Raw genomic sequence first — 25,146 nt, forward strand, 5'->3', positions numbered from 1 at the left:
ATTACTAAGATTTGGTTTTGTAGGATGTCTCATCTTGCTGCCATGATTATAGGCACTCCGGGTAATCCAGTATTATTATACATGTTCCTGCCCATACTACTACTATGTTTTGTATCTGGGTTGAAGCCCTTGCTTTCAATACGCTTGGTATTCAGATTTTATAAGCACCTGGGTAAGCGAGAGCTTTTTATTTGCATAGTGCATATTTAGAGGGGTAGGGCAGTGTTTCCCAACTCCAGTCCTCAGGGACCCATAACAGTGCATGTTTTCCAGATCTAAGTTCCAGATCTGCACAGGTGCATCCAAGACTGGCTGACATCTGGACTACATGCACTTTTAGGGGTTCCAGAGTACTGGAGTTGGTCTCGTGTATAGAAAATCATATACCAAATCAATGCAAGGAAAAAATACAAGCCATCTGCAATAGAAAATAAACACAATCATCCAGAGCAAACAGCAAATGTGTTTTATTGAGTGATACAGCTGTAAACTGTTTCTTGTGTTGCCGTTTATCTGTAGATGAGCTTTCATGCATTTCAAGTGAAGGCACAAAACTTTTCATACAAACATTCAAAGAATAGTAAAAGTGAAAGAACTTTTCGTACCTTTTTTTTCCTATTTTAGTAGGTATGACACACAAAATAGTTTTATAGAAAGATAAACATGAGTGAATCATGCTATACTCTGTCTCCTAGACCATCTAAATCTTTTACATTCATTATGGACATTCACAGCGCAAAAACGATTGATTTGAAGTTTTTCCATATTCTCCAAATTGAAAGGCAAATACTTAAATCACTGCTTATAAGTATTTTATAATAGATGAAACTGAATGTGAGTACTAACCGCTTCTTAATGGGCCACTGATGAAAGCAGGAAGTGGTTCAGAAGATGAGCCACATAAGTGCATGGAAACTGGTTTATAGACTGAAAAGCAATTAGGTCATCTATACCAATTTAAGTACATCTATTTAACAAAACCATGTTACTGTCTGCAACCATAACATGTATTTATAAGTAACATATTTCAATATAATGTTTGGTTTAATATCCAGTTTTAGGTCTACTGCCAAGAAGCTAGATGGCAATAAGAAATTGCATTTTTAAATAGTACCCCAATTAGCAATAGTTAACATCCATAGCAAATGCAGCAGCAATTTCAGGTGGTGAAAAAGGTTGGCCACACGGCACATGGCAGAACAGGAACCATAAAGTGGAATAATTAACACACATATTAAAATATATTATACATACTGTATTTTCACAAATGCATTTATCCTGTCGGAGGGGAGTTGGTCCCCGAAACGTTGATTGCACCAATACATGGTTATGCTGTTTGATAGTCTCCGAGTGCCGCCTCATTCTCGTGTGTGTGTGTGTGTGTGTGTGTGTGTGTGTGTGTGTGTGTGTGTGTGTGAGAGAGAGATGTATGTATGTATATATATATATATATATATATATATATATATATATATAAAAATATAATAAAATGTATTTATAGTTTCTTATATAGCGCAGCAAATTCCGTTGCGCTTTAAATATAATTATGTGGCTGTGATGATCCCGGCCACCAGTATGCCAGCAGTGGGCGAGCGCTAGATAGCCCCTTGCGGGCATGGTGGCTCGCTATAGGATCTATTCTCCCTCTATGGGTGGACACCCACAGAGGGAGAAAAGCCTGTGGCGCCGGTGTTCCGGCGGTGGCATTTCACCTCCTGTAGGGAGTCCAGGCATCAGCATTGTGATTGCTGGGATCCCGAGAGGCGGTCCCATGATTGCCTCTCTCTATATTTGACTAATACCCCTTTTACACTTAAGCTGGGTACACACTATACCAGAGATTCTCAAACATGGTCCTCAAGACACCCTAACGGTCCAGGTTTTAGGTATATCCATGGCTCAGCACAGATGGTTAAATCAAATTGACTGAGGTGATAATTAAGCCACATGTGGCAAAGCATGGATATACTTAAAACCTGGACTGCTGGGGTGCCTTGAGGACCGCGTTTTAGAGCATTTGCACTATACCATAGGTCTTCAACCTGCAGCCCTCCAGCTGCTGTGGAACTACACATCCCAGCATGCCCTGCCTAAGTTTTAGCATGCCTTAATAGCAGAACTATGGCAGCGCATGATGGGATGTGTAGTTCCACAGCAGCTGGAGGACCGCAGGTTAAATAACCATGTAGTATCCTGAACGATGTGCCTGATCCATATGTATTGAAATATATTGTTAAAATCATTCAGTGTTTACGCACTACATTGTTAACAATGCACGCGGGTCTTTAACCACATCAACAGATGTCTGTACATGCAGGCCAATCTAGGGATGTCGTTAATGATGCCATGGAGCCGCATGTTTTCCATGAAAACACTGTAGCATAGCATTTTGTATGCAAATACAGTCGCAGTCACAAACAGAATATAGGATGCATATCATTTTAATGATATGCGGGTGCCGCTTGGCTGCTACGTGTGGCCAGAGCCTAAGACGCATTTTAGCGAAAAAAACCCACACAATACCAAACAGAATAAAAAGACGTACGGCACTACCGAGTCACACGGCGCTCACGCGTTGTGTAATGCGACTTGTAGCACACCGAGAAAAGATGTAAGATGACACATCTGTATTTACTCAGCGAAACAGCTTACAGGAACAGTATGTTTACACTCCATTCAAGATGGCATATGGTAGAGTACAGTGGAAATATTCTGCAGTTACTGGTATATTTCAGGCTCCACTGTGCCAATACAGGCATCCAAGTGCTGCCCCTAGGCACGTGCCTAATGGGAAATTTGCAGCTGCTTCTGGTCCCTAATATAAACACTCTAGCAACACCATTAAATCAGTTTGTTTATCAAACACTAAAAGGTTCATGTTGCACAATGACTAATGTACTTTAGATGGTATTTTAATATGTGCTTGGTTTTTGTACCTCTACATAACAATATATACCAGCCACAAAAGAAATGGACATATACATATATAGGTAACCTTTCCAGGGTAAGACAACTCACAGCAGCAGCAAATGAGGTAGTTTTAAGTATGCTCATGGGCTTCTGGCTGGTGTGTGTATGAGGTAATGACTGTAGTACTGTACAAATGTAGTGTATCTGCTCAAACTAGAATCCAATCAATGTATATTTTAATAACTAGAAAACGCAGCTCATGTTTATCTTCTGTAACTTGGGTCCAATATGTAGAAATCAAAGGCTGATCATTCTTCATGAAAGTAAATAGCTAATCATATGGTGCAAGATAACTTGTAGCACTGCCATTTCTTGCAATGTACTTGCTGTTGGTCTGCAATTTGCATCAAACAGGTTTTAAAAAATAGCATATACAAAATAAGAGCTACTCATTCACTAGCTGTAATAGAAAATGAAAAAAGGACAATGGCTTTGACTTAATTAGATCAGATTGGTTACTGTACATGTAATCCTCTATATAAGGATATAGCCTACATCAGGCATTCCCAACCTCAGTCTTCATGGCACACTAGCAGTCCAGGTTTTAGTGATATCCGTGCTTGAGCACAGGTGACTTAATTAGTACCTTAGTTATTTTTATTTAACCATCTTTGCTGAAGCCTGGATATCACTAAAACCTGAACTGTAAAGCTGGGTACACACTACACAATGGGGAACATGTACTAAGCAGTGATAAAAGCGGAGAAGTGAGCCAGTGGAAAAGTTGCCCATGGCAACCAATCAGCATTGACGTAACATTTATAATTTGCATACTTTAAAAGTATACAGAGCAGCTAATTGGTTGCCGTTGGCCACTTCTCCACTTTTATCACTGCTTAGTACATGTCCCACAATGTGAGTACCCAGCGATCTCGTTAGAGACGGGACCTGGCTTCGACAAGTGCATACACACTTAATTGTTTAAAGGATTTAAATAAAAAAAATAAAATAAAAAAAACACAGGTAATAATGTCACGTTCCAAGAGTAGGCGGCAGTAAGTAGTACCCACTGAACAAGGTTTTCGCTTAGTTATATTGGACTTACTTGTATTTATAATGCATGAATTTTATATTGTGGTTTGTTCCCACAGAACAGTGTTTACCAACCTCAGTACTCAAGGCACATTAACAGTGCAGGTTTTAGTGATATCCATGCTAGAGCACAGATAATGAAATCAAAATAACAGGTACTAATTAAGCCACCTGCGGCTATCTTTAAAACTTGAATCGTTAAACCCCTTTCCACTGCTGCTAAAAACCCCGGTTATTGCAGTGACAACCCAGCAGCAGCTCAGTGGAAAATGGTCAACCTGGGTCCAGTGACCCGGGAATCAAAGCCAGGTTTGACCAGTGTACAAATTCCTGGGCAACCCGTCATTTCAGTCTAAAAGGGGTATTAGTGTGCCCTGAGGATCATGGTTGTGAACCCCTGGCATAAAAATAATAATAATAATTCAATGCAGAGAGACTTTACTGCTGAGCAAGTATCTACCTATATAAGTCAGCTTAACTGGCACAGAAAATAAAACCTGGTTGCTGGCCAGTGGAGACAGAAAGTAACAATCTAATTTTTAGACAAGAATATGTCCATTAAATCAGTGCAAACCCAACAGGTCCTCTTAAATCATTCATAAAATGGTCGTCATTCCGTTTTAGAGCACTCATGATTTACATATAACACCATATGCAATTAGTTTTCTCCTAAGAATGACAAAATGACAGTGAAAAACCTTCAGACAAAAACAAAGCACTGCATGAAGGTTGAGTTTTTCTGTCATTTGGTGTAATAACCAAATTAATACAGGCTACAAGAGTGCTCATTTAGTTTAAGTACAAGCTTCCAGCAGTTATCATACACTGACAAACTTCTTACAATGGGAAAGCACACATTAAAAAAATAAAAATAAAATAATCACCTACAGTACTTTTGATAATGGAACCAGAACAAAAACTGATAAACAAAGCTATATAGACTAAAATACACAATTCTGTAAAGAATTTAAAATAACCTAATTTCCAAAAACTTTTTTCAATTCTCAGATTTTTTTTGTTTACCACTTTAAAAATAGTTTCTTTTTTTCACAATTTCAGGAACCACATTAAAAATATTGTCTGTCAGCAGCTATTAAAATATCGGAGATCCCAGCGCTAAGATTTTTTTTGTAAAAGGCTGTCTGTAAAATAGCAAACACATAAAATAACATGAGACAAAAATAATAAAACAATTCTTGTCGAATGGCACACAAACTGTAGTCCAGGTTTCGCGGTTCTCCTTCTATCTCTACTTCTGGATCACATCAGGCAGCTTTGTGTGCAGGAAAGAGTGGACAAGTGGCCAGATCTTGTTGGTCTCTGTCCCTGAAAAAGTTTCCAACACACCCTTGTTTCTAAAGAGATCACATATCAAAATTAGTCACGTTACAGGGCACCAGAATTGTTCTGAAAAAAGCAATCATAGTAAATATACCCTTAAGCTATTTTACTAATCCAGTAGTTACCTTGCCGGATTGGCAGTTGCCCGTCATCACTAGTACTCCTTTTCCATCAAAATCCCAGGTCCGACCCGGGATTCTGAACACTGGTCCAACCCAGGTTGGACACAGCCTTAGACCCCGTTCTAGTGCACTTCAACCCGGTATATTCCCAGGTTGTACCACTTTACAATGAACCTGGGTCAGCACCGCAAAATCCTATGGACGTCATTAAAAATGTACTTCTTCAAGCTGACAAAGGTGATGTTACAAAACGGCAATAAAAGGGAGGAGTGGATTAGGGCTGTGAGTCAACCTGCGGTTGAGGCAGCATTTCAGGCTACAGTTCAAGGTGAGGCTCAGCTGCAGGTCAGGCTGAGGATCAGGCTGCGGGCTGCACTTTCTGCTGCGGATCAGACTATGGATGGGTCAGACTGTTTGTGCTCAGCATCAGCTGCAATGGTTGCATGTGCTGTCTCTACAGGTCTCTGACAAATGACATCAACTGTAAATGGCCCAGAAGCTCCAATCACCGTCTTTTGGCCTTACCCGAGTCAAATAACCTGAGTAGCATGAGTTTCCACTGACGCTTTACCCAGGTTCTACCAGTGTTCAACCTTGCTCGCTTCTCGAGTTAGATTGCTGGGTCACTGGATCTGGGTTATTTTTTGGGGAGGAGAAGTTCCCACTGAGGCCGACCTGGGAATAACACAGGTTATTTGGGCAGTGGAAAAGGGGTATAGGTGTGGTGTGAGGACTGACAGTTTGGCAATCCACAATGATTACAATGACTACATCTCTACAACTGGGATGTTTGTTATGTAGCTGACCAGATCAATTTATTTCATCTGATCACTGGAGTGCCTTGAGTGTGGGAAGTCTGATGTTCTCGAATATTTGTTTTAATTAATTCCTGAAACAGTTTCTAATGATTTGCAATTCTTACATGTAGCATTATGATATAATATCACAGTCTGTTTTATAAAAGGATGGAGTACAATAAAAAAAAAAATAATAATAATAAAAAAAAAAAGTAAGTAAGTATGACCCTGACACAAACAAATATAATACATCCTTTACGTTTCATACATATCAAAGGAATGCTTACTTATAATATTCCAATACAGGCCTAGTGAGGGCCTCATAAGCTTTGAGTCTCTTGATCACAGTTTCTGGCTTGTCATCTTCACGCTGAATTAAAGATTCCCCAGTAAGATCATCAATTCCCTGTTGGTATAAATTGAAACATAACAAGTATTAATCCTCTTGTACAGAAGGCCAATAGCTTCTCAATGGGAAGTGGTTAAAATACAGCTAGTTGGATCCCGGTAGTCACAGTGCCGCCACCGAAATCCCAACTAGCGGCAAAATGCCGCCGCCGGAATACCGGCGCCACAGAATATTCTTCCTCTGTGGGTGTCCATGACAACCACAGAGGGTGAACAGAACCTGTGGTGAGCGCAGCGAGCCACCGTGCCCACAATGGGGCTTTCTAGTGCTGCCAGCATTACGGCGGATGGGATCATGACAGCCGGGATCCCGTCCGCCGGTATTTCATACTGATCCCTACTCAATAGCTGTAAGCCCCAGCCATACACACTATAGTAAACTGATTAGCACAGCTCAGCCTACTTTTAATACAGTCTTTCTAATCCATAGTAACCTGGTTGGCCTTGCTGTACTGTAGGTGCAAACGTCACACAGAACTAACCAATCAATCCGCAATTAGATTCTGTGTATTGAAGTTAAACAATGAAAAGTTAAAGACTGGAAAAAGCCAACAAGAATGGAACACACCCTACAAAGTTCAAGTTCAATTATATATAATTTTGCATAATGCATTTAATTTTCAATTAACCTAATAAAAATACAAAATGACAAACTAAATTTCAAGCAATCTGATCACAAATTACACTCACACTACAGATAAGGAACTTTAGGGCAGATGTATTACGCCTGGAGAAGGCATAAGGAAGTGATAAACCAGTGATAAGTGCAAGGTGATAAACACACCAGCCAATCACCTCCTGTTAATTTACATATTGGAGCCGATTGGCTGGTGCATTTATCACCTTGCATTTATCACTGATTTATCACTTCCTTATGCCTTCTCGAGGTTAATACATCTGTCCCTATACGTGGATATAATTGCTTCTATGCAGCTGCACTGCCCCTACATGTATTCTTGGTTAGGACTGGTAACAGCGTGCACATGTACCAGTACTAACACTGGTGCAAGAGATCCAGCTGAAATCGGACGGATCTCTGCGTATGCACAGCACCACATAGCCTGAAATTCAGTTTACACGCCCTCACTAAACTGTGCCAAGTGGAGTTGTAACCGAGGTGCATGCAACTCAGTATTACCTGTAGAAGCATGCACTTAGCTAGGAGCATGTGCCGGACAAAAAATAAAAATCCTTTCACAAAAACAGAGACTTTACTGCAATTGTGAATGGGGACCAAAGTAAATACAAATTGTATTTAAGAGGTGAATTCCCACCTTCATGTGGTGTCATCTCATGGGATATAGTAAGAAAGGTTTCTGCTACAGCTCCAACATGCCTCTCTCTCCGCCTCCCCAGTTGGTCCACTCACTTTCCAAACTTTGCAAATAGAAGCAACAGAAAAGCGGGTATTCTTCCTTTCCTATCCCCAGCTCAATCATCACAGATCACACTCAATCCCGCAGTGACACACAGATGATGGGAGCATTTGAGTAAAACCATGGCTGGTAAAAATAAGATTTTACTCACCGGTAAATCTATTTCTCGTAGTCCGTAGTGGATGCTGGGACTCCGTAAGGACCATGGGGAATAGCGGCTCCGCAGGAGACTGGGCACAACTAAAGAAAGCTTTAGGACTACCTGGTGTGCACTGGCTCCTCCCACTATGACCCTCCTCCAGACCTCAGTTAGGATACTGTGCCCGGAAGAGCTGACACAATAAGGAAGGATTTTGAATCCCGGGTAAGACTCATACCAGCCACACCAATCACACCGTATAACTCGTGATACTATACCCAGTTAACAGTATGAAATATAACTGAGCCTCTCAACAGATGGCTCAACAATAACCCTTTAGTTAGGCAATAACTATAAACAAGTATTGCAGACAATCCGCACTTGGGATGGGCGCCCAGCATCCACTACGGACTACGAGAAATAGATTTACTGGTGAGTAAAATCTTATTTTCTCTGACGTCCTAAGTGGATGCTGGGACTCCGTAAGGACCATGGGGATTATACCAAAGCTCCCAAACGGGCGGGAGAGTGCGGATGACTCTGCAGCACCGAATGAGCAAACTCTAGGTCCTCCTCAGCCAGGGTATCAAACTTGTAGACTCTTGCAAAAATGTTTGAACCCGACCAAGTAACAGCTCGGCAAATTTGTAAAGCCGAGATCCCTCGGGCAGCCGCCCAAGAAGAGCCCACTTTCCTCGTGGAATGGGCTTTTACAGATTTAGGGTGCGGCAGTCCAGCCGCAGAATGTGCAAGTTGAATCGTGCTACAGATCCAGCGAGCAATAGTCTGCTTAGAAGCAGGAGCACCCAGCTTGTTGGGTGCATACAGGATAAATAGCGAGTCAGTTTTCCTGACTCCAGCCGTCCTGGAAACATATACTTTTCAGGGCCCTGACTACGTCCAGTAACTTGGAATCCTCCAAGTCCCAAGTAGCCGCAGGCACCACAATAGGTTGGTTCACATGAAAAACTGATACCACCTTAGGAAGGAATTGGGAACGAGTCCTCAATTCCGCCTTATCCATATAAAATACAGATAAGGGTTTTTGCATGACAAAGCCGCCAATTCTGATACACGCCTGGCCGACGCCAAGGCCCACAGCATGACCACTTTCCACGTGAGGTATTGTAGCTCCACGGATTTAAGTGGCTCAACCCAATGCGACTTCAGGAAATCCAACACCACGTTGAGATCCCACGGTGCCACTGGAGGCACAAACGGGGGCTGACTATGCAGCACTCCCTTAACAAAAGTCTGAACTTCAGGCAGTGAAGCCAGTTCTACTTTTGGAAGAAAATCGATAGAGCCGAAATCTGGACCTTAATGGAACCCAATTTTAGGTCCATAGTCACCTCTGACTGTAGGAAGTGCAGAAATCGACCTAGCTGAAATTCCTCCTTTGGGGCCTTCCTGGCCTAACAGCACGCAACATATTTCCGCCATATGCGGTGATAATGGTTTGCGTTCACTTCTTTCCTAGCTTTCTCTAACGTCCTAGTGGATGCTGGGAACTCCGTAAGGACCATGGGGAATAGCGGGCTCCGAAGGAGGCTGGGCACTCTAGAAAGATCTTAGACTACCTGGTGTGCACTGGCTCCTCCCACTATGACCCTCCTCCAAGCCTCAGTTAGATTTCGTGCCCGGCCGAGGTTGGATGCACACTAGGGGCTCTCCTGAGCTCTTAGAAAGTTATAGTCTTAGAATTTGTTCTTTTCAGTGAGACCTGCTGGCAACAGGCTCACTGCAGCGAGGGACTAAGGGGAGAAGAAGCGAACTCGCCTGCTTGCAGCCGGATTGGGCTTCTTAGGCTACTGGACACCATTAGCTCCAGAGGGATCGACCGCAGGCCCAGCCTTGATGTTCGGTCCCGGAGCCGCGCCGCCGTCCCCCTTACAGAGCCAGAAGCAAGAAGATGGTCCGGAAAATCGGCGGCATGAAGACTCAGTCTTCACCAAGGTAGCGCACAGCACTGCAGCTGTGCGCCATTGCTCCTCTCACACACTTCATACTCCGGTCACTGAGGGTGCAGGGCGCTGGGGGGGGGCGCCCTGAGGCAGCAATAAAAACACCTTGGCTGGCAAAAATACCTCAATATATAGCCCCAGGGGCTATATATGAGGCAAATACCCCTGCCAGAAGTCCATAAAAAACGGGAGAATAGGCCGCGAAAAAGGGGCGGAGCCTATCTCCTCAGCACACTGGCGCCATTTTCCCTCACAGCTCCGTTGGAGGGAAGCTCCCTGGCTCTCCCCTGCAGTCTACAAGGGTTAAAAAAAAAAGAGAGAGGGGGCACTAAATTTAGGCGCAGTATACATTATATATATATATATATAGATATAAAGCTATAGGGGACATAACTCAGTTAGTCCCTGCAGTATATAGCGCTCTGGTGTGTGCTGGCATACTCTCACTCTGTCCCCCCAAAGGGCTTTTGTGGGTCCTGTCCTCGTTTAGAGCATTCCCTGTGTGTCTGCGGTGTGTCGGTACGGCTGTGTCGACATGTTGAATGAGGAGGCTTATATGGTGACGGAACAGAGGCCGATATATGTGATGTCGCCCCCTGTGGGGCCGACACCAGAGTGGATAGAGAGGTAAAAAGTATTAACCGACAGTGTCAACTCCTTACATAAAAGGGTGGATGACGTAACAGCTGTGGGACAGCCGGCTTCGCAGCCCGCGCCTGCCCAGGCGTCTCAAAGGCCATCAGGGGCTCAAAAATGCCCGCTCTCTCAGACACAGATGTCGACACGGAGTCTGACTCCAGTGTCGACAAGGTGGAGACATATACACAATCCAATCCGTGACTTGATCCCGGCAATAAAAAATGTGTTATACATTTCTGACTTTAACCTCTATAAATGGGTTTTAGGTTTGGAGAGAAAAAACAGGCAGTGTTTTGTTCCCCCATCAGATGAATAAATGAAGTGTGTGAAAACCGTGGGTTCCCCCGTTAAGAAACTGGTAATTTATAAAAAGTTACTGATGGCGTACCCTTTCCCGCCAGGAGGATAAGTTACGCTGGGAGATATCCCCTAGGGTGGATAAGGCGCTCACACGTTTGTCAAAAAAGGTGGCACTGCCGTCTTAGGATACGGCCACTTTAATAGGTACCTGTTGATAAAAAACAGGAGGCTATCCTGAAGTCTGTATTTACACACTCAGGTACTAGACTGAGACCTGCAGATAGTGCTGCTGCAGCGTGGTTGGTGACCCTGTCAAACAGGGATAATAGTTGGCAAACATAAAAACATATTAAAGACGTTGTCTTATATATGGGGGATGCACAGAGGGATATTTTGCCGGCTGGCATCCAAAATAAATGTAATGTCCATTCTGTCAGGAGGGTATTAGAGACCTGTCACGGGACAGGTGATGCTGACTTAAAAAGAGCATAGAGAGCCTTATAAGGGTGAGGAATTATTTGGGGATGGTCTCTGGGACCTCGTATCCACAGCAACTGCTGGGAAGAAATAATTTTACCTCAGGTTTCCTCACAGAAAAAGGTACAGTCCTTTCGGCTTCAGAAAAGCAAGCGGGTCAAATGGCGCTTCCTTTCTGTACAGAGACAAGGGTAGAGGGAAAAAGCTGCACCAGTCAGCCTGTTCCCAGAATCAAGATTCTTCCCCCGCCTCCTGTGAGTACACACCATGACGCGGGTGCTCCACAGGTGTAGCCAGGTACGGTGGGGGGCCGCCTCAAAAATTTCAGCAATTAGTGGGCTCGCTCACAGGTGGATCCCTGTTTCTTCCAAGTAGTATTTCAGGGGTACAAGCTGGAATTAGAGATGTCTCCCCCCAGCCGTTTCCTAAAATATGCCTTGCTGACAACTCCCTCAGGCAGGGAGGCTGTGCTAGAGGCAATTAATAAGCGGTATTCCCAGCAGGTAATACTCAAGGTGCCCCTACTTCAACAAGGACGGGGTTACTATTCCACACGGGTTGGGGTACCGAAACCGCATGGTTCGGTGTGACCCATTTTATATTTAAAATCCTTGAACATAAAAAAATTCAAGTTCAAGATGGAATCGCTCAGGGCGGTTATTGCAAGCCTGGACGAGGGGGATTACATGGTATCCCGGGACATCAAGGATGCTTACCTGCATGTCCCCATTTACCATCCTCGCCAGGAGTACCTCAGATTTGTGGTACAGGATTACCATTACCAAGTCCAGACACTGCCGTTTGGACTGTACATGGCACCGAGGGTGTTTTATCAAGGTAATGGCCGAAATGATGATACTCCTTCAAAAAAAGGGAGTTGTAATTATCCCGTACTTGGACAATCTCGTTATAAGGGCGAGGTCCAAGGAGCAGTTGGTAGTCGGGGTAGCACTATTGTGGAAAGTGCTACAACAGCATAGGTGGATTCTAAACAGTCCAAAGTCACAGCTGGTTCCTATGACACGTCTACTGTTCCTGGGGATGGTTCTGGACATAAACCAGAAATAGTGTTTCTCCCGGAGGAGAAAGCCAAGGAGTTGTCATCTCTAGTCAGAGACCTCCTGAAACCAAAATAGGTAGCGGTGCATCATTGCACGCGAGTCCTGGGAAAAATGGTAGCTACTTACGAAGCAATCCCATTAGGCAGGTTCCATACAAGAACTTTTCAGAGGGACCTGTTGGACAAGTGGTCCGGATCGCATCTTCCGATGCATTGGCTGATAACCCTGTCTCCAAGGACCAGGGTATCTCTACTGTGGTGGCTGCAGAGTGCCCATCTTCAAGAGGGCCGCAGGTTCGGCATACAGGACTAGGTCCTAGTGACCATGGATTCCAGCCTTTGAGGCTGGGGGGCAGTCACATAGGGAAGAAACTTCCAGGGACTTTGGTCAAGTCAGGTTATTTCCCTACACATAAATATTCTGGATCTGAGGGACATTTACAATGCCCTGAGGCCAGCAAGGCCTCTGCTTCAAAACCAGCCGGTACTGATCCAATCAGACAACATCACGGCAGTCGCCCATGTAATCAACAGGGCGGCACAAAAAGCAGGATGGCGATGGCAGAAGCCACAAGGATTCTCCGATAGGCGGAAAATCATGTGTTAGCACTGTCAGCAGTGTTCATTCCCGGAGTGGACAACTGGGAAGCAGATCTTCTCAACAGACACGACCTCCACCCGGGAGAATGGGGACTTCCTCCAGAAGTCTTCCAATAGGATTGTACACCATTGGGAAAGGCCACAGGTGGACATGATGGCGTCCCGCCTTAACAAAAAGCTATAAAAGATATTGCTCCAGGTCAAGGGACCCTCAGGCGATAACTATGGACGCTCTGGTAACACCGTGGGTGTACCAGTCGGTTTAGGTGTTCTCCCCTCTGCCTCTCATACCAAAGGTACTGAGAATAATAAGAAGGCGAGGAGTAAGAACGATACTCGTGGATGGCCAAGAAGAGCTTGGTACCCAGAACTTCAAGAATTATATCAGAGGACCCATGGCCTCTGCCACTCAGTCAGGACCTGCGGCAGCAGGGGCCCTGTCTGTTCCAAGACTTACCGCGCCTGCGTTTGACGGCATGGCGGTTGAACGCCGGATCCTGAAGGAAAAGGGCATTCCGGAGGAAGTAATTCCTACGCTTACTAAAGCCAGGAAAGAGGTTACAGCAACTCATTATCACCGCATATGGCGAAAATATGTTGCATGGTGTGAGGCCGAAAGGGCCCCAACAGAGGAATTTCAACTAGGTCGATTTCTGCATTTCCTGCAAGCAGGAGTGACTATGGGCCTTAAATTGGGTTCCATTAAGGTACAGATCTCGGCTCTGTCGATTTTCTTTCAAAAAAAGAACTAGCTTCAGTACCTGAAGTTCAGACATTTATAAAAGGAGTGCTGCATAGTCAGCCCCCGTTTGTGCCTCCTGTGGCACCTTGGGATCTCAACGTGGTGTTGAGTTTTCTTAAAATCACATTGGTTTGAACCACTAAAAACCGTGGATCTGAAATATCTCACATGGAAGGTGGTTATGTTGTTGGCCTTGGCTTCAGCCAGGCGAGTATCAGAATTGGCGGCTTTGTCTTGTAAAAGCCCTTATTTGATTTTCCATATGGATAGGGCAGAATTGAGGACTCGTCCCCAGTTTCTCCCTAAGGTGGTGTCAGCGTTTCACCTGAACCAGCCTATTGTGGTGCCTGCGGCTACTAAGGATTTGGAGGACTCCAAGTTGCTAGACGTTGGCAGGGCCCTGAAAATATATGTTTCCAGGACGGCTGGAGTCAGAAAATCTGACTCGCTGTTTATCCTATATGCACCCAACAAGCTGGGTGCTCCTGTTTCTAAGCAGACTATTGCTCGTTGGATTTGTAGTACAATTCAGCTTGCTCATACTGTGGCAGGCCTGCCACAGCCAAAATCTGTCAATGCCCATTCCACAAGGAAGGTGGGCTCATCTTGGGCGGCTGCCCGAGGGGTTTCGGCTTTACAACTTTGCCGAGCAGCTACTTGGTCAGGGGCAAACACGTTTGCAAAATTCTACAAATTTGATACCCTGGCTGAGGAGGACCTGGAGTTCTCTCATTCGGTGCTGCAGAGTCATCCGCACTCTCCCGCCCGTTTGGGAGCTTTGGTATAATCCCCATGGTCCTTACGGAGTTCCCAGCATCCACTAGGACGTTAGAGAAAATAAGAATTTACTCACCGGTAATTCTATTTCTCGTAGTCCGTAGTGGATGCTGGGCGCCCATCCCAAGTGCGGTTTATCTGCATTACTTGTACATAGTTATTGTTAACTAAATCGGGTTATTGTTGAGCCATCTGTTGAGAGGCTCTATTGTTTCATACTGTTAACTGTGTTTCATATCACGAGTTGTACGGTGTGATTGGTGTGGCTGGTATGAGTCTTACCCGGGATTCAAAATCCTTCCTTATTGTGTACGCTCGTCCGGGCACAGTACCTAACTGAGGCTTGGAGGAGGGTCATAGTGGGAGGAGCCAGTGCACACCAGGTAGTCTAAGATCTTTCTAGAGTGCCCAGCCTCCTTCGGAGCCCGCTATTCCCCATGGTCCTTACGGAGTTCCCAGCATCCACTACGGACTACGAGAAATAGAATTACCGGTGAGTAAATTCTTATTTTAAATAGCGTAGGGATAACTTCCTCCGGAATGCCCTTTTCCTTCAGGATCCGGCGTTCAACCGTCATGCCGTCAAACCCAGCCGCGGTACGTCTTGGAACAGACAGGCCCCCTGCTGCAACAGGTCCTGTCTGAGCGGCAGAGGACATGGGTCCTCTGAGATCATTTCTTGGAGTTCTGGGTACCAAGCTCTTCTTGGCCAATCCGGAACAATGGAGTATAAGTTCTTACTCCTCTCCTTCTTATTATTCTCATTACCCTGGGTAAGAGAGGCAGAGAAGGGAACACATACACCGACTGGTACACCCACGGTGTTACCAGAGCGTCCACAGCTATCGCCTGAGTGTCCCTTGACCTGGCGCAATATCTTTGTAGCTTTTTGTTGAGGCGGGACGCCATCATGTCCACCTGTGGCCTTTCCCAACGGTGTACAATCATTTGGAAGACTTCTGGATGAAGTCCCCACTCTCCCGGGTGGAGGTCGTGTCCGCTGAGAAAGTCTGCTTCTCAGTTGTCCACTCCGGGAATGAACACTGCTGACAGTGCTAACACATGATTTTCCGCCCATCGGAGAATCCTTGTGGTTTCTGCCATCGCCATCCTGCTTCTTGTGCCGCCCTGTCGGTTTACATGAGCGACCGCCGTGATGTTGTCTGACTGGATCAGCACCGGCCGTGTTGAAGCAGGGGTCTAGCCTGACTTAGGGCATTGTAAATGGCCCTTAGTTCCAGAATATTTATGTGTAGGGAAGTCTCCTGACTTTTCCATAGGCCTTGGAAGTTTCTTCCCTGTGTGACTGCCCCCCAGCCTCGAAGGCTGGCATCCGTGGTCACCAGGACCCAGTCCTGTATGCCGAATCTGCGGCCCCCTAGAAGATGAGCACTCTGCAGCCACCACAACAGCGACACCCTGGCCCTTGGAGACAGGGTTATCCGCCGATGCATCTGAAGATGCGACCCGGACCACTTGTCCAACAGATCCCACTGGAAGATCCTTGCATGGGACCTGGCGAATGGAATTTATTCGTAAGAAGCTACCATCTTTCCCAGGGCTCGCGTGCATTGATGCACCGACACCTGTATTTGTATTAGGAGGTCTCTGTCTAGAGACGACAATTCCTTGGACTTCTCCTCCGGGAGAAATCCTTTTTATCCTGTTCTGTGTCCAGAACCATACCCAGGAACAGTAGACGCGTCGTAGCTGCGACTTTGGAATATTCAGAATCCAGCCGTGCTGTTGTAGCACTTCCCGAGATAGTGCTACTCCGACGAACAACTGCTCCCTGGACCTCGCCTTTATAAGGAGATCGTCCAAGTACGGGATAATTATTTCGGCCATTACCTTGGTAAATACCCTCGGTGCCGGGGACAGACCAACGGCAACGTCTGGAATTGGTAATGACAATCCTGTACCACAATTTTGAGGTACTCCTGGTGAAGAGGGTAAATAGGGACATGCAGGTAAGCATCCTTGATGTCCAGTGATACCATGAAATTCTCCAGGCTTGCAATAATCGCCCTGAGCGATTCCATTTTGAACTTGAACCTTCCTATATAAGTGTTCAAGGATTTCAATTTTAGAATGGGTCTCACCGAACCGTCTCCACAACATTTTGGAATAGTAACCCGGCCTTGTTGAAGGAGGGGTACCTTGATTTCACCTGCTGGAAGTACAGCTTGTGAATTGCCGCCAGTACTACCTTTCTCCGAGGGCAGCAGGCAAGGCTGATGTGAGGTAACGGCGAGGGGGAGTCGCCTCGAACTCCAGCCTGTATCCCTGTGATACTACTTGCAGAACCTAGGGATCCACCTGTGGGCAAGCCCACTGGTCCCTGAAGTTCTCGAGACGCGCCCCCATCGCACCTGTGTCCACCTGTGGAGCCCCAGCGTCATGCGGTGGACTCAGAGGAAGCGGGGGAAGATTTTTGATCCTGGGAACTGGCTGTCTGGTGCAGCTTTTTCCTTCTTCCCTTGTCTCTATGCAGAAAGGAAGCGCCTTTGACCCGCTTGCTTTTCTGAATCCGAAAGGACTATACCTGAAAATACGGTGCTTTCTTAGGCTGTGAGGAAACCTGAGGTAAAAAAATTTCTTCCCAGCTGTTGCTGTGGATACGAGGTCCCAGAGACCATCCCCAAACAATTCCTCACCCTTATAAGGCAGAATCTCCATGTGCCTTTTAAAGGCAGCATCACGTGTCCACTGCCGGGTCTCTAATACCCTCCTGGCAGAATGGACATTGCATTAATTCTGGATGCCAGCCGGCAAATATCCCTCTGTGCATCCTTCATATATAAGACGACGTCTTTAATATGCTCTATGTTAGCAAAATATTATCCCTGTCTAGGGTATTAATATTATCTGACAGGGTATCAGACCACGCTGCAGCAGCACTATTTATGCTGAGGCAATTGCAGGTCTCAGTATAGAACCTGAGTGTGTATATACAGACTTCAGGATAGCCTCCTGCTTTTTATCAGCAGGCTCCTTCAAGGTGGCCGTATCCTAAGACGGCAGTGCCACCTTTTTTGACAAACGTGTGAGCGCCTTATCCACCCTAGGGGATATCTCCCAACGTGACCTATCCTCTGGCGGGAAAGGATACGCCATCAGTAACTTTTTAGAAATTACCAGTTTCTTATCGGGGGAACCCACGCTTCTTTACACACTTCATTCACTCATCTGATGGGGGAACAAAACACTGGCTGCTTTTTCTCCCCAAAAATAAAACCCCTTTTATGTGGTACTTGGGTTCATGTCAGAAATGTGTAACACATTTTTCAATGCCAAGATCATGTAACGGATGTTCCTAGTGGATTGTGTATATATCTCAACCTCGTCGACACTGGAGTCAGACACCGTGTCGACATCTGTGTCTGCCATCTGAGGTAACGGGCGTTTTTTGAGCCCCTGATGGCCTTTGAGACGCCTGGGCAGGCGCGGACTGAGAAGCCGGCTGTCCCACAGCTGTTACGTCATCCAGCCTTTTATGTAAGGAGTTGACATTGTCGGTTAATACCTTCCACCTATCCATCCACTCTGGTGTCGGCCCCAGAGGGGGCGACATCCCATTTATCGGCCTCTGCTCCGCCTCCACGTAACCTTCCTCATCCAACATGTCGACACAGCCGTACCGACACACCGCACACACACACAGGGAATGCTCTGACTGAGGACAGGACCCCACAAAGTCCTTTGGGGAGACAGAGAGAGAGTATGCCAGCACACACCAGAGCGCTATATAATGCAGGGATTAACACTATAACTGAGTGATTTTTTCCCCCCAATAGCTGCTTGTATACGCATATTGCGCCTAAATTTAGTGCCCCCCCTCTCTTTTTAACCCTTTGAGCCTGAAAACTACAGGGGAGAGCCTGGGGAGCTGTCTTCCAGCTGCACTGTGAAGAAAAAATGGCGCCAGTGTGCTGAGGGAGATAGCCCCGCCCCTTTTTCGGAGGACTTTTCTCCCGCTTTTTTCATGGATTCTGGCAGGGGTAATTTATCACATATATAGCCCTGGGACTATATATTGTGATGATTTGCCAGCCAAGGTGTCATATATTGCCCTCAGGGCGCCCCCCCCCCAGCGCCCTGCACCCATCAGTGACCGGAGTGTGAGGTGTGCATGAGGAGCAATGGCGCACAGCTGCAGTGCTGTGCGCTACCTTGTTGAAGACAGAAGTCTTCTGCCGACGATTTTCCGGAACACTTCTTGCTTCTGGCTCTGTAAGGGGGCCGGCGGCGCGGCTCCGGGACAGAACACCAAGGTCGGGTCCTGCGGTCGATCCCTCTGGAGCTAATGGTGTCCAGTAGCCTAAGAAGCCCAAACTACCACCAGTTAGGTAGGTTCGCTTCTTCTCCCCTTAGTCCCTCGCTGCAGTGAGTCTGTTGCCAGCAGATCTCACTGTAAAATAAAAAACCTAAAATATACTTTCTTTCTAGGAGCTCAGGAGAGCCCCTAGTGTGCATCCAGCTCAGCCGGGCACAAGATTCTAACTGAGGTCTGGAGGAGGGTCATAGTGGGAGGAGCCAGTGCACACCAGGTAGTCCTAAAGCTTTCTTTAGTTGTGCCCAGTCTCCTGCAGAGCCGCTATTCCCCATGGTCCTTACGGAGTCCCAGCATCCACTTAGGACGTCAGAGAAAAGTGGCTAAAGACGGAATATATATTTACTTTGAACATGCATAAATTTCTGCTCATGCCCAACAGGTATCTTTTCAAACAGGTGGCAAACTATGGCCTAGTCATAGCGTAACATTTTTACCATAATGTGTGTTAGAACATATATTTAAAGGTGGGTACACACTAGACCACAGGTTCTCAAACTCGGTCCTCAGGACCCCACACGGTGCATGTTTTGCAGGTCTCCTCACAGAATCAAAAGTGAAATAATTAGCTCCACCTGTGGACCTTTTAAAATGTGTCAGTGAGTAATGAATACACCTGCGCACCTGCTGGGTTACCTGCAAAACAGGCACTGTGTGGGGTCCTGAGGACCGAGTTTGAGAACCCCTGCACTAGACGATTCACTCTGTGAGCGATATAGTCTAGTAGTGTTTTCCCTATCCTCTCAGTCGGTTGACCTAGTGCATACACACTGGACGATATCGTCCAGTGACGTCATGCTGTGGCCTGCCCGTACAGGCAGTTCTGGACAGCAGACAGTGGGGGCGATAACAATGCACGGGGCAGTGCATCGTTCATAGCGTACACACTGGGTGATATTTTAAACCATATCGCTGAAAAGGGTAAAAAGGAGCAATATAGTCTAAAATATCGCCAGTATGTATGCCCTTTAGAAACACAGAATTTCATGGCAGATAAGAACCACTTGTCCCATCTAGTCTGCCCATTTACATACACACACTTACACACTAGGGTACATTTTTATCAGGCGCCAATTAACCCTCCAGTATATTTTTGGTCTGTGGGAGGGAACCAGAGTACCTGGAGGAAACCCACAAAAGTATGGGAGGAATATACAAACGCCACACAGTTAAAGCCATGGTGGGAACAGAACCCATGACTTCAGTGCTGTAATGCTAAACATTACACCATCCTTACTGCACAACTTCACAGAGTGTTACTGCCCCTTTGAGACCTGACCCATAGTTATATTTTGGCAAGTAATGGTTTTGTTTTTTAGAATAGTAATTTGTTTTGGCAGCATGTTAGACTATATATTATTTAATTGGACATTTAGGTGCAAATAAGAGGGGGGGGGGGAATCCACAAGTCTCCTCATAGTTACTTTCTCCCACTTTGTGGGACCCTAAGTATTTACACTAAAGTGTAAACCTCAAATATAGCAGATATATGGTCCAGATACATAGGTGGACATGCTACTTTCAGGATAATAAGCTGCACTAGTACAGTGATAAAACAAACTCATTTACCAAGTTTCTATGATTGGACAAAGAGAAAGCACTATAATGGCAAATTTAGGGAAATGGGGGGGGGGGGGCATTATATTGGGTGGAAGTAGTGACAGTCATTTTTCAAATACAGGTGGAGATTTATCAAAAGCTGAGAGAGAGAGAGAGAGAGAGAGAGAGAGAGAGAGAGAGAGAGAGAGAGAGAGAGAGAGAGAGAGAGAGAGAGAGAGAGAAATCAGCTCCCAGCTGTCATTTGGAAGCAGTTTGGATGGAACCTTCGCTTATCTCCAAGCTTTGATAAATCTTCCAAGTCTCCCAGATTGACCATATAAAATGGATGATTCAGCCAACTGATCAGATACTTGGGAAATGGCAAACTTCAGCTGACTGTAAAGAAGTGAGTAGTTAATCCATTAATTTTCTTTGAACTGCATTAAAAAGTAAGGTTAACACTGTACATTACTGTCATTGTCCGTATCTGAAAAGCTAAAATGTTGGCATTTAGAGGCCATTACAAGAAATTACTAACTACAATAAATGTATAGTTATCACATGGATGCCAAATATTCCCCATGCAAAAAAAAAAAGAAAAAGAAAAAAACAACAACAGTGTCCTTACTGTGACTTTGGGTGGATTAAAATCTGTGTTATATACTCTGCCACTGCCTGGATGGATCCATCGTGCAGTAAGACGATCCTTAATGGTCTGGAATGGCACATTCAAGTCAATGACCGTGTTTATCTGAAAAGCCTTATCAAGCTCTTGTGCTTGTGGTACAGTTCTCGGAAAACCTAAGAAAATAAAACAAAGTAACCGCATTCTCCACTTTAGTATTTAATCTATTAGTATCCCACCTCCCAGATCCCTCTGGAAAAAAAAAGAATACACACCACCAACACATTTGTGGACCTAAAATAATTTGGTCTAATTCAGTAGTTTTCAAACTCTGTCCTCAGGACCCCACACAGTTCACGTTTTGCAGATCACCTAGCAGGTGCACAGGCACATTCTAAAACATCCACAGATGAAGCTAATAATTCATTTGTGATTCTGTGAGGAGACCTAGAAAACATGAACTGTTTGGGGTCCTGAGGACAGTTTGTGTATCTGTGGTCCTATCCAATAGGTCAATAGTAGCCAATAATAACATCTGCATGTGTTCACAATTTAAGGGTTTATAGAACATGTATCCTTTTTGCTCATTTTAAGAAAGGCATGTGTGCCTCCTACTTGGGTCTCAAGTAGATGTTTTACGTTCCACAAATGTGAAAATACACACCTTATAATCAATGCGTTTTATATCTTCGAGATCCGGTCAAAAATTGGTTTATAGACTGAAAAGTAATTCGATAATTTATACCAAGTTAGGTACATCTATTCAAACAAACCATTACTGTCTGCAATAAATACGTATTTATAAAGTAATTTATATCAATATAATTAGGGAGGTCAACCTCGGGCCTTTTTTTTCAATCCCGGGTATCGGGGACTGAAAAATGATTAATCCCGGGATTCTCGACATAGGGTTGAAGATTTTAAAATTAAAATCTTTAGTGCCCCCCCACCCCTCCCGGACCCGCCCAGCCCACAGAACTACTCACCGTCCTCTGGGAGTGTGGGCAGATTTACTTTCTGCAGGCGTCGAGATGCGGGTTCGGGCAGTGCGGGCGGCTGGCGTCAGACTGCGCAGCGTGATCTCTTACTTCACGTCACGCTGCGTAGTGCGCACATCCGGGGGAAGGGGGAGCCGGGAAGACGGAGCTGGGCAGCGTCTGAGCCTCCGGAGGACACTCAATACTGCTTTGCATTGAAAAAACAAGTGGGCTTTCTAAACCCAAAATCCCAGCCAATTTAAGGCCTAAATCCCGCCAGTCCCAGAATTGGCCACCCTAAATACAATGTTTGGTTTAATATCCAGTTTTAGGTCTACTGTCAAGAAAGAAACTAAGCTAGATGGCAATGAGAAATGTCATTTATTTCAACTGTGCATAATTAAAGAAAACCACAAAACATGACATGTGGAGGGTAGGGGGTACTACAGAACCACTGTACTAGGAGATTAATCCACTGTGGATTTGCTGCACAACATGCCACATTCTGTGAGGAAACCCATTAAACCACATATTACTCGCATATATTGCCACTGATTAAACCACCTCTCCTATTTTAATAAACATCCAAGAGCTTACCCTATACACAACATGCTACAGAGGGATGTATATCTCAACATTCATAGGCGGGAACTCCGTTTGCAGCACTTTACGGCGACAGCATCTTGCTTGAAAATGTTTGCTACCCCATAGGGTTGTGAGCACTTTTGAGTGAAAGGGGTGCGAATCGGGCTGCCTTTGACGGTATTTAAATTGAATTTGCACGGTTGAATTCGCCCCATGTCAACAGTTTTTACGTAGACATGTGAAATGTTGACATGTGAATTGCTGCTATTCTGCATGGACAGGCAGCACTGGGTTAGGCACTAGGGGAGGGTTAGGCTATGCTATGGAAGGGTTAGAGTTTAGAACAAGGAGGTGGTTTAGGGGACAGTGTAATGCTGGGCATACACTATACAATTATCTGCCAGATCTGGTTGGTTGGATGGGAGCAAAAGACAATTGACAATTAATCCCAAGCTAAATTACAGTTAAATCACCAGGGATGTTTTGTTGACATTCTAATCATGTTGATATTACATAGTGTTGACATGATCAATGTCGATATGTCAAGCATGGGCAATGGAGGAGAGATTAGGACACAAGTAGAAGGGATCATGACACAGGGGTTATGGGTGGACAAAGCATGTGTCCCATAATTATGTTTTCTCTCTTTGACCTCCTTAGATCCACAAAATACACTTTACACAGCCCACACCTTGTAGAAATTAGCTCACCATCTAGCAGCCAGTGTTCTCCCATGTTGTTTAGCTCTTGTAGGATAAGTCGGGTAATCACATCATCTGGAACTAGCTGACCTTGGTCTATGTAAGACTTTGCAACAACACCAATTTCTGTGGAATCATGGAGAATTTTAGGTCAATTTTTTTTTTTAATTCACATAATGCATAAACGCAGGATGTTTATCACATATTGAATTGCAGTATCAAAACAGTAAGTACTAGACTAGCATTCCATGTCCCCATTCTAAAAGAAATAAAGAAACACACTAGCTAAGGTTCAAGAAGCTTAGTATATCTGACATATGTTTCAGAGTAAAATACAGACATTTCTGACAAATGGTTTTCAGTTTCAGTTGTGTGATATTTACAAAAGGTTAGACCACTTACACTTAAGGGCAAAAGAAATTCTGCCGTTTGAATTATTCCTAAGTCCTGTAACACACGCGCCGGCTTTCCCCGGATGGCAAAAGCCAGACAAACTTCGTCCAGCTTTTTGCCATCCAGCAGAGTCTTTCACACACAACGGCTTTGAGCCGTGTGTGATGCTGTGCGCATGCGCAGCAGCAGACACGGCTTGGGAAAAATAAGATTTTACTTACCGGTAAATCTATTTCTCATAGTCCGCAGTGGATGCTGGGGACTCCGTAAGGACCATGGGGAATAGCGGGCTCCGCAGGAGACTGGGCACTCTAAAGAAAGATTTAGTACTATCTGGTGTGCACTGGCTCCTCCCTCTATGCCCCTCCTCCAGACCTCAGTTAAGGAAACTGTGCCCGGAAGAGCAGACATTATAAGGAAAGGATTTTGGAATCCCGGGTAAGACTCATACCAGCCACACCAATCACACCGTATAACTTGTGATACACTTATCCAGTCAACAGCATGAACAACAACAGGGCATCAACAATGGAGGCCAACATAACATAACCCATTATTAAGCAATAACTATGTACACGTATTGCAGAAAGTCCGCACTAGGGACAGGCGCCCAGCATCCACTACGGACTATGAGAAATAGATTTACCGGTAAGTAAAATCTTATTTTCTCTAACGTCCTAGTGGATGCTGGGGACTCCGTAAGGACCATGGGGATTATACCAAAGCTCCCAAACGGGCGGGAGAGTGCGGATGACTCTGCAGCACCGAATGGGCAAACTCAAGGTCTTCCTTAGTCAGGGTATCAAACTTGTAGAATTTTGCAAATGTGTTTGAACCCGACCAAGTAGCAGCTCGGCAAAGCTGTAAAGCCGAGACCCCTCGGGCAGCCGCCCAAGAAGAGCCCACCTTCCTTGTGGAATGGGCTTTCACCGATTTTGGATGCGGCAATCCAGCCGCAGAATGAGCCTGCTGAATCGTGTTACAGATCCAGCGGGCAATGGTTTGCTTTGAAGCAGGAGCCCCCAACTTGTTGGGGGCATATAGGATAAACAGCGAGTCAGTTTTCCTGACTCCAGCCGTTCTGGCTACATAAATCTTCAAAGCCCTGACTACATCTAGTAACCTGGAATCCTCCAAGTCACGAGTAGCCGCAGGCACCACAATAGGTTGGTTCAAATGAAAAGATGACACCACCTTTGGCAGAAATTGGGGATGAGTCCGCAATTCTGCCCTGTCCATATGAAAAACC

At 45.2% G+C, this 25,146-nt stretch overlaps 1 protein-coding gene across 1 annotated transcript in view; it reads right to left on the minus strand.

The window, feature by feature from the left end:
• Positions 1–443: 443 nt before the first annotated feature.
• AK3 (adenylate kinase 3) overlaps positions 444–25,146 on the minus strand; it is a 51,097-nt gene continuing 26,394 nt past the window's right edge. Inside the window, exons 2-5 of the mRNA XM_063913977.1 lie at positions 23,514–23,630; positions 21,245–21,417; positions 6,550–6,668; positions 444–5,357 (exon numbers count right to left, since the gene is read on the minus strand). Coding sequence (XP_063770047.1) covers positions 5,252–5,357; positions 6,550–6,668; positions 21,245–21,417; positions 23,514–23,630 — 515 coding nt within the window. The 3' untranslated portion in view covers positions 444–5,251. The remainder of the gene's footprint in view (positions 5,358–6,549; positions 6,669–21,244; positions 21,418–23,513; positions 23,631–25,146) is intronic.

Source organism: Pseudophryne corroboree, chromosome 1, assembly GCF_028390025.1.
Source record: "Pseudophryne corroboree isolate aPseCor3 chromosome 1, aPseCor3.hap2, whole genome shotgun sequence".
Lineage (NCBI taxonomy): Eukaryota > Metazoa > Chordata > Amphibia > Anura > Myobatrachidae > Pseudophryne > Pseudophryne corroboree.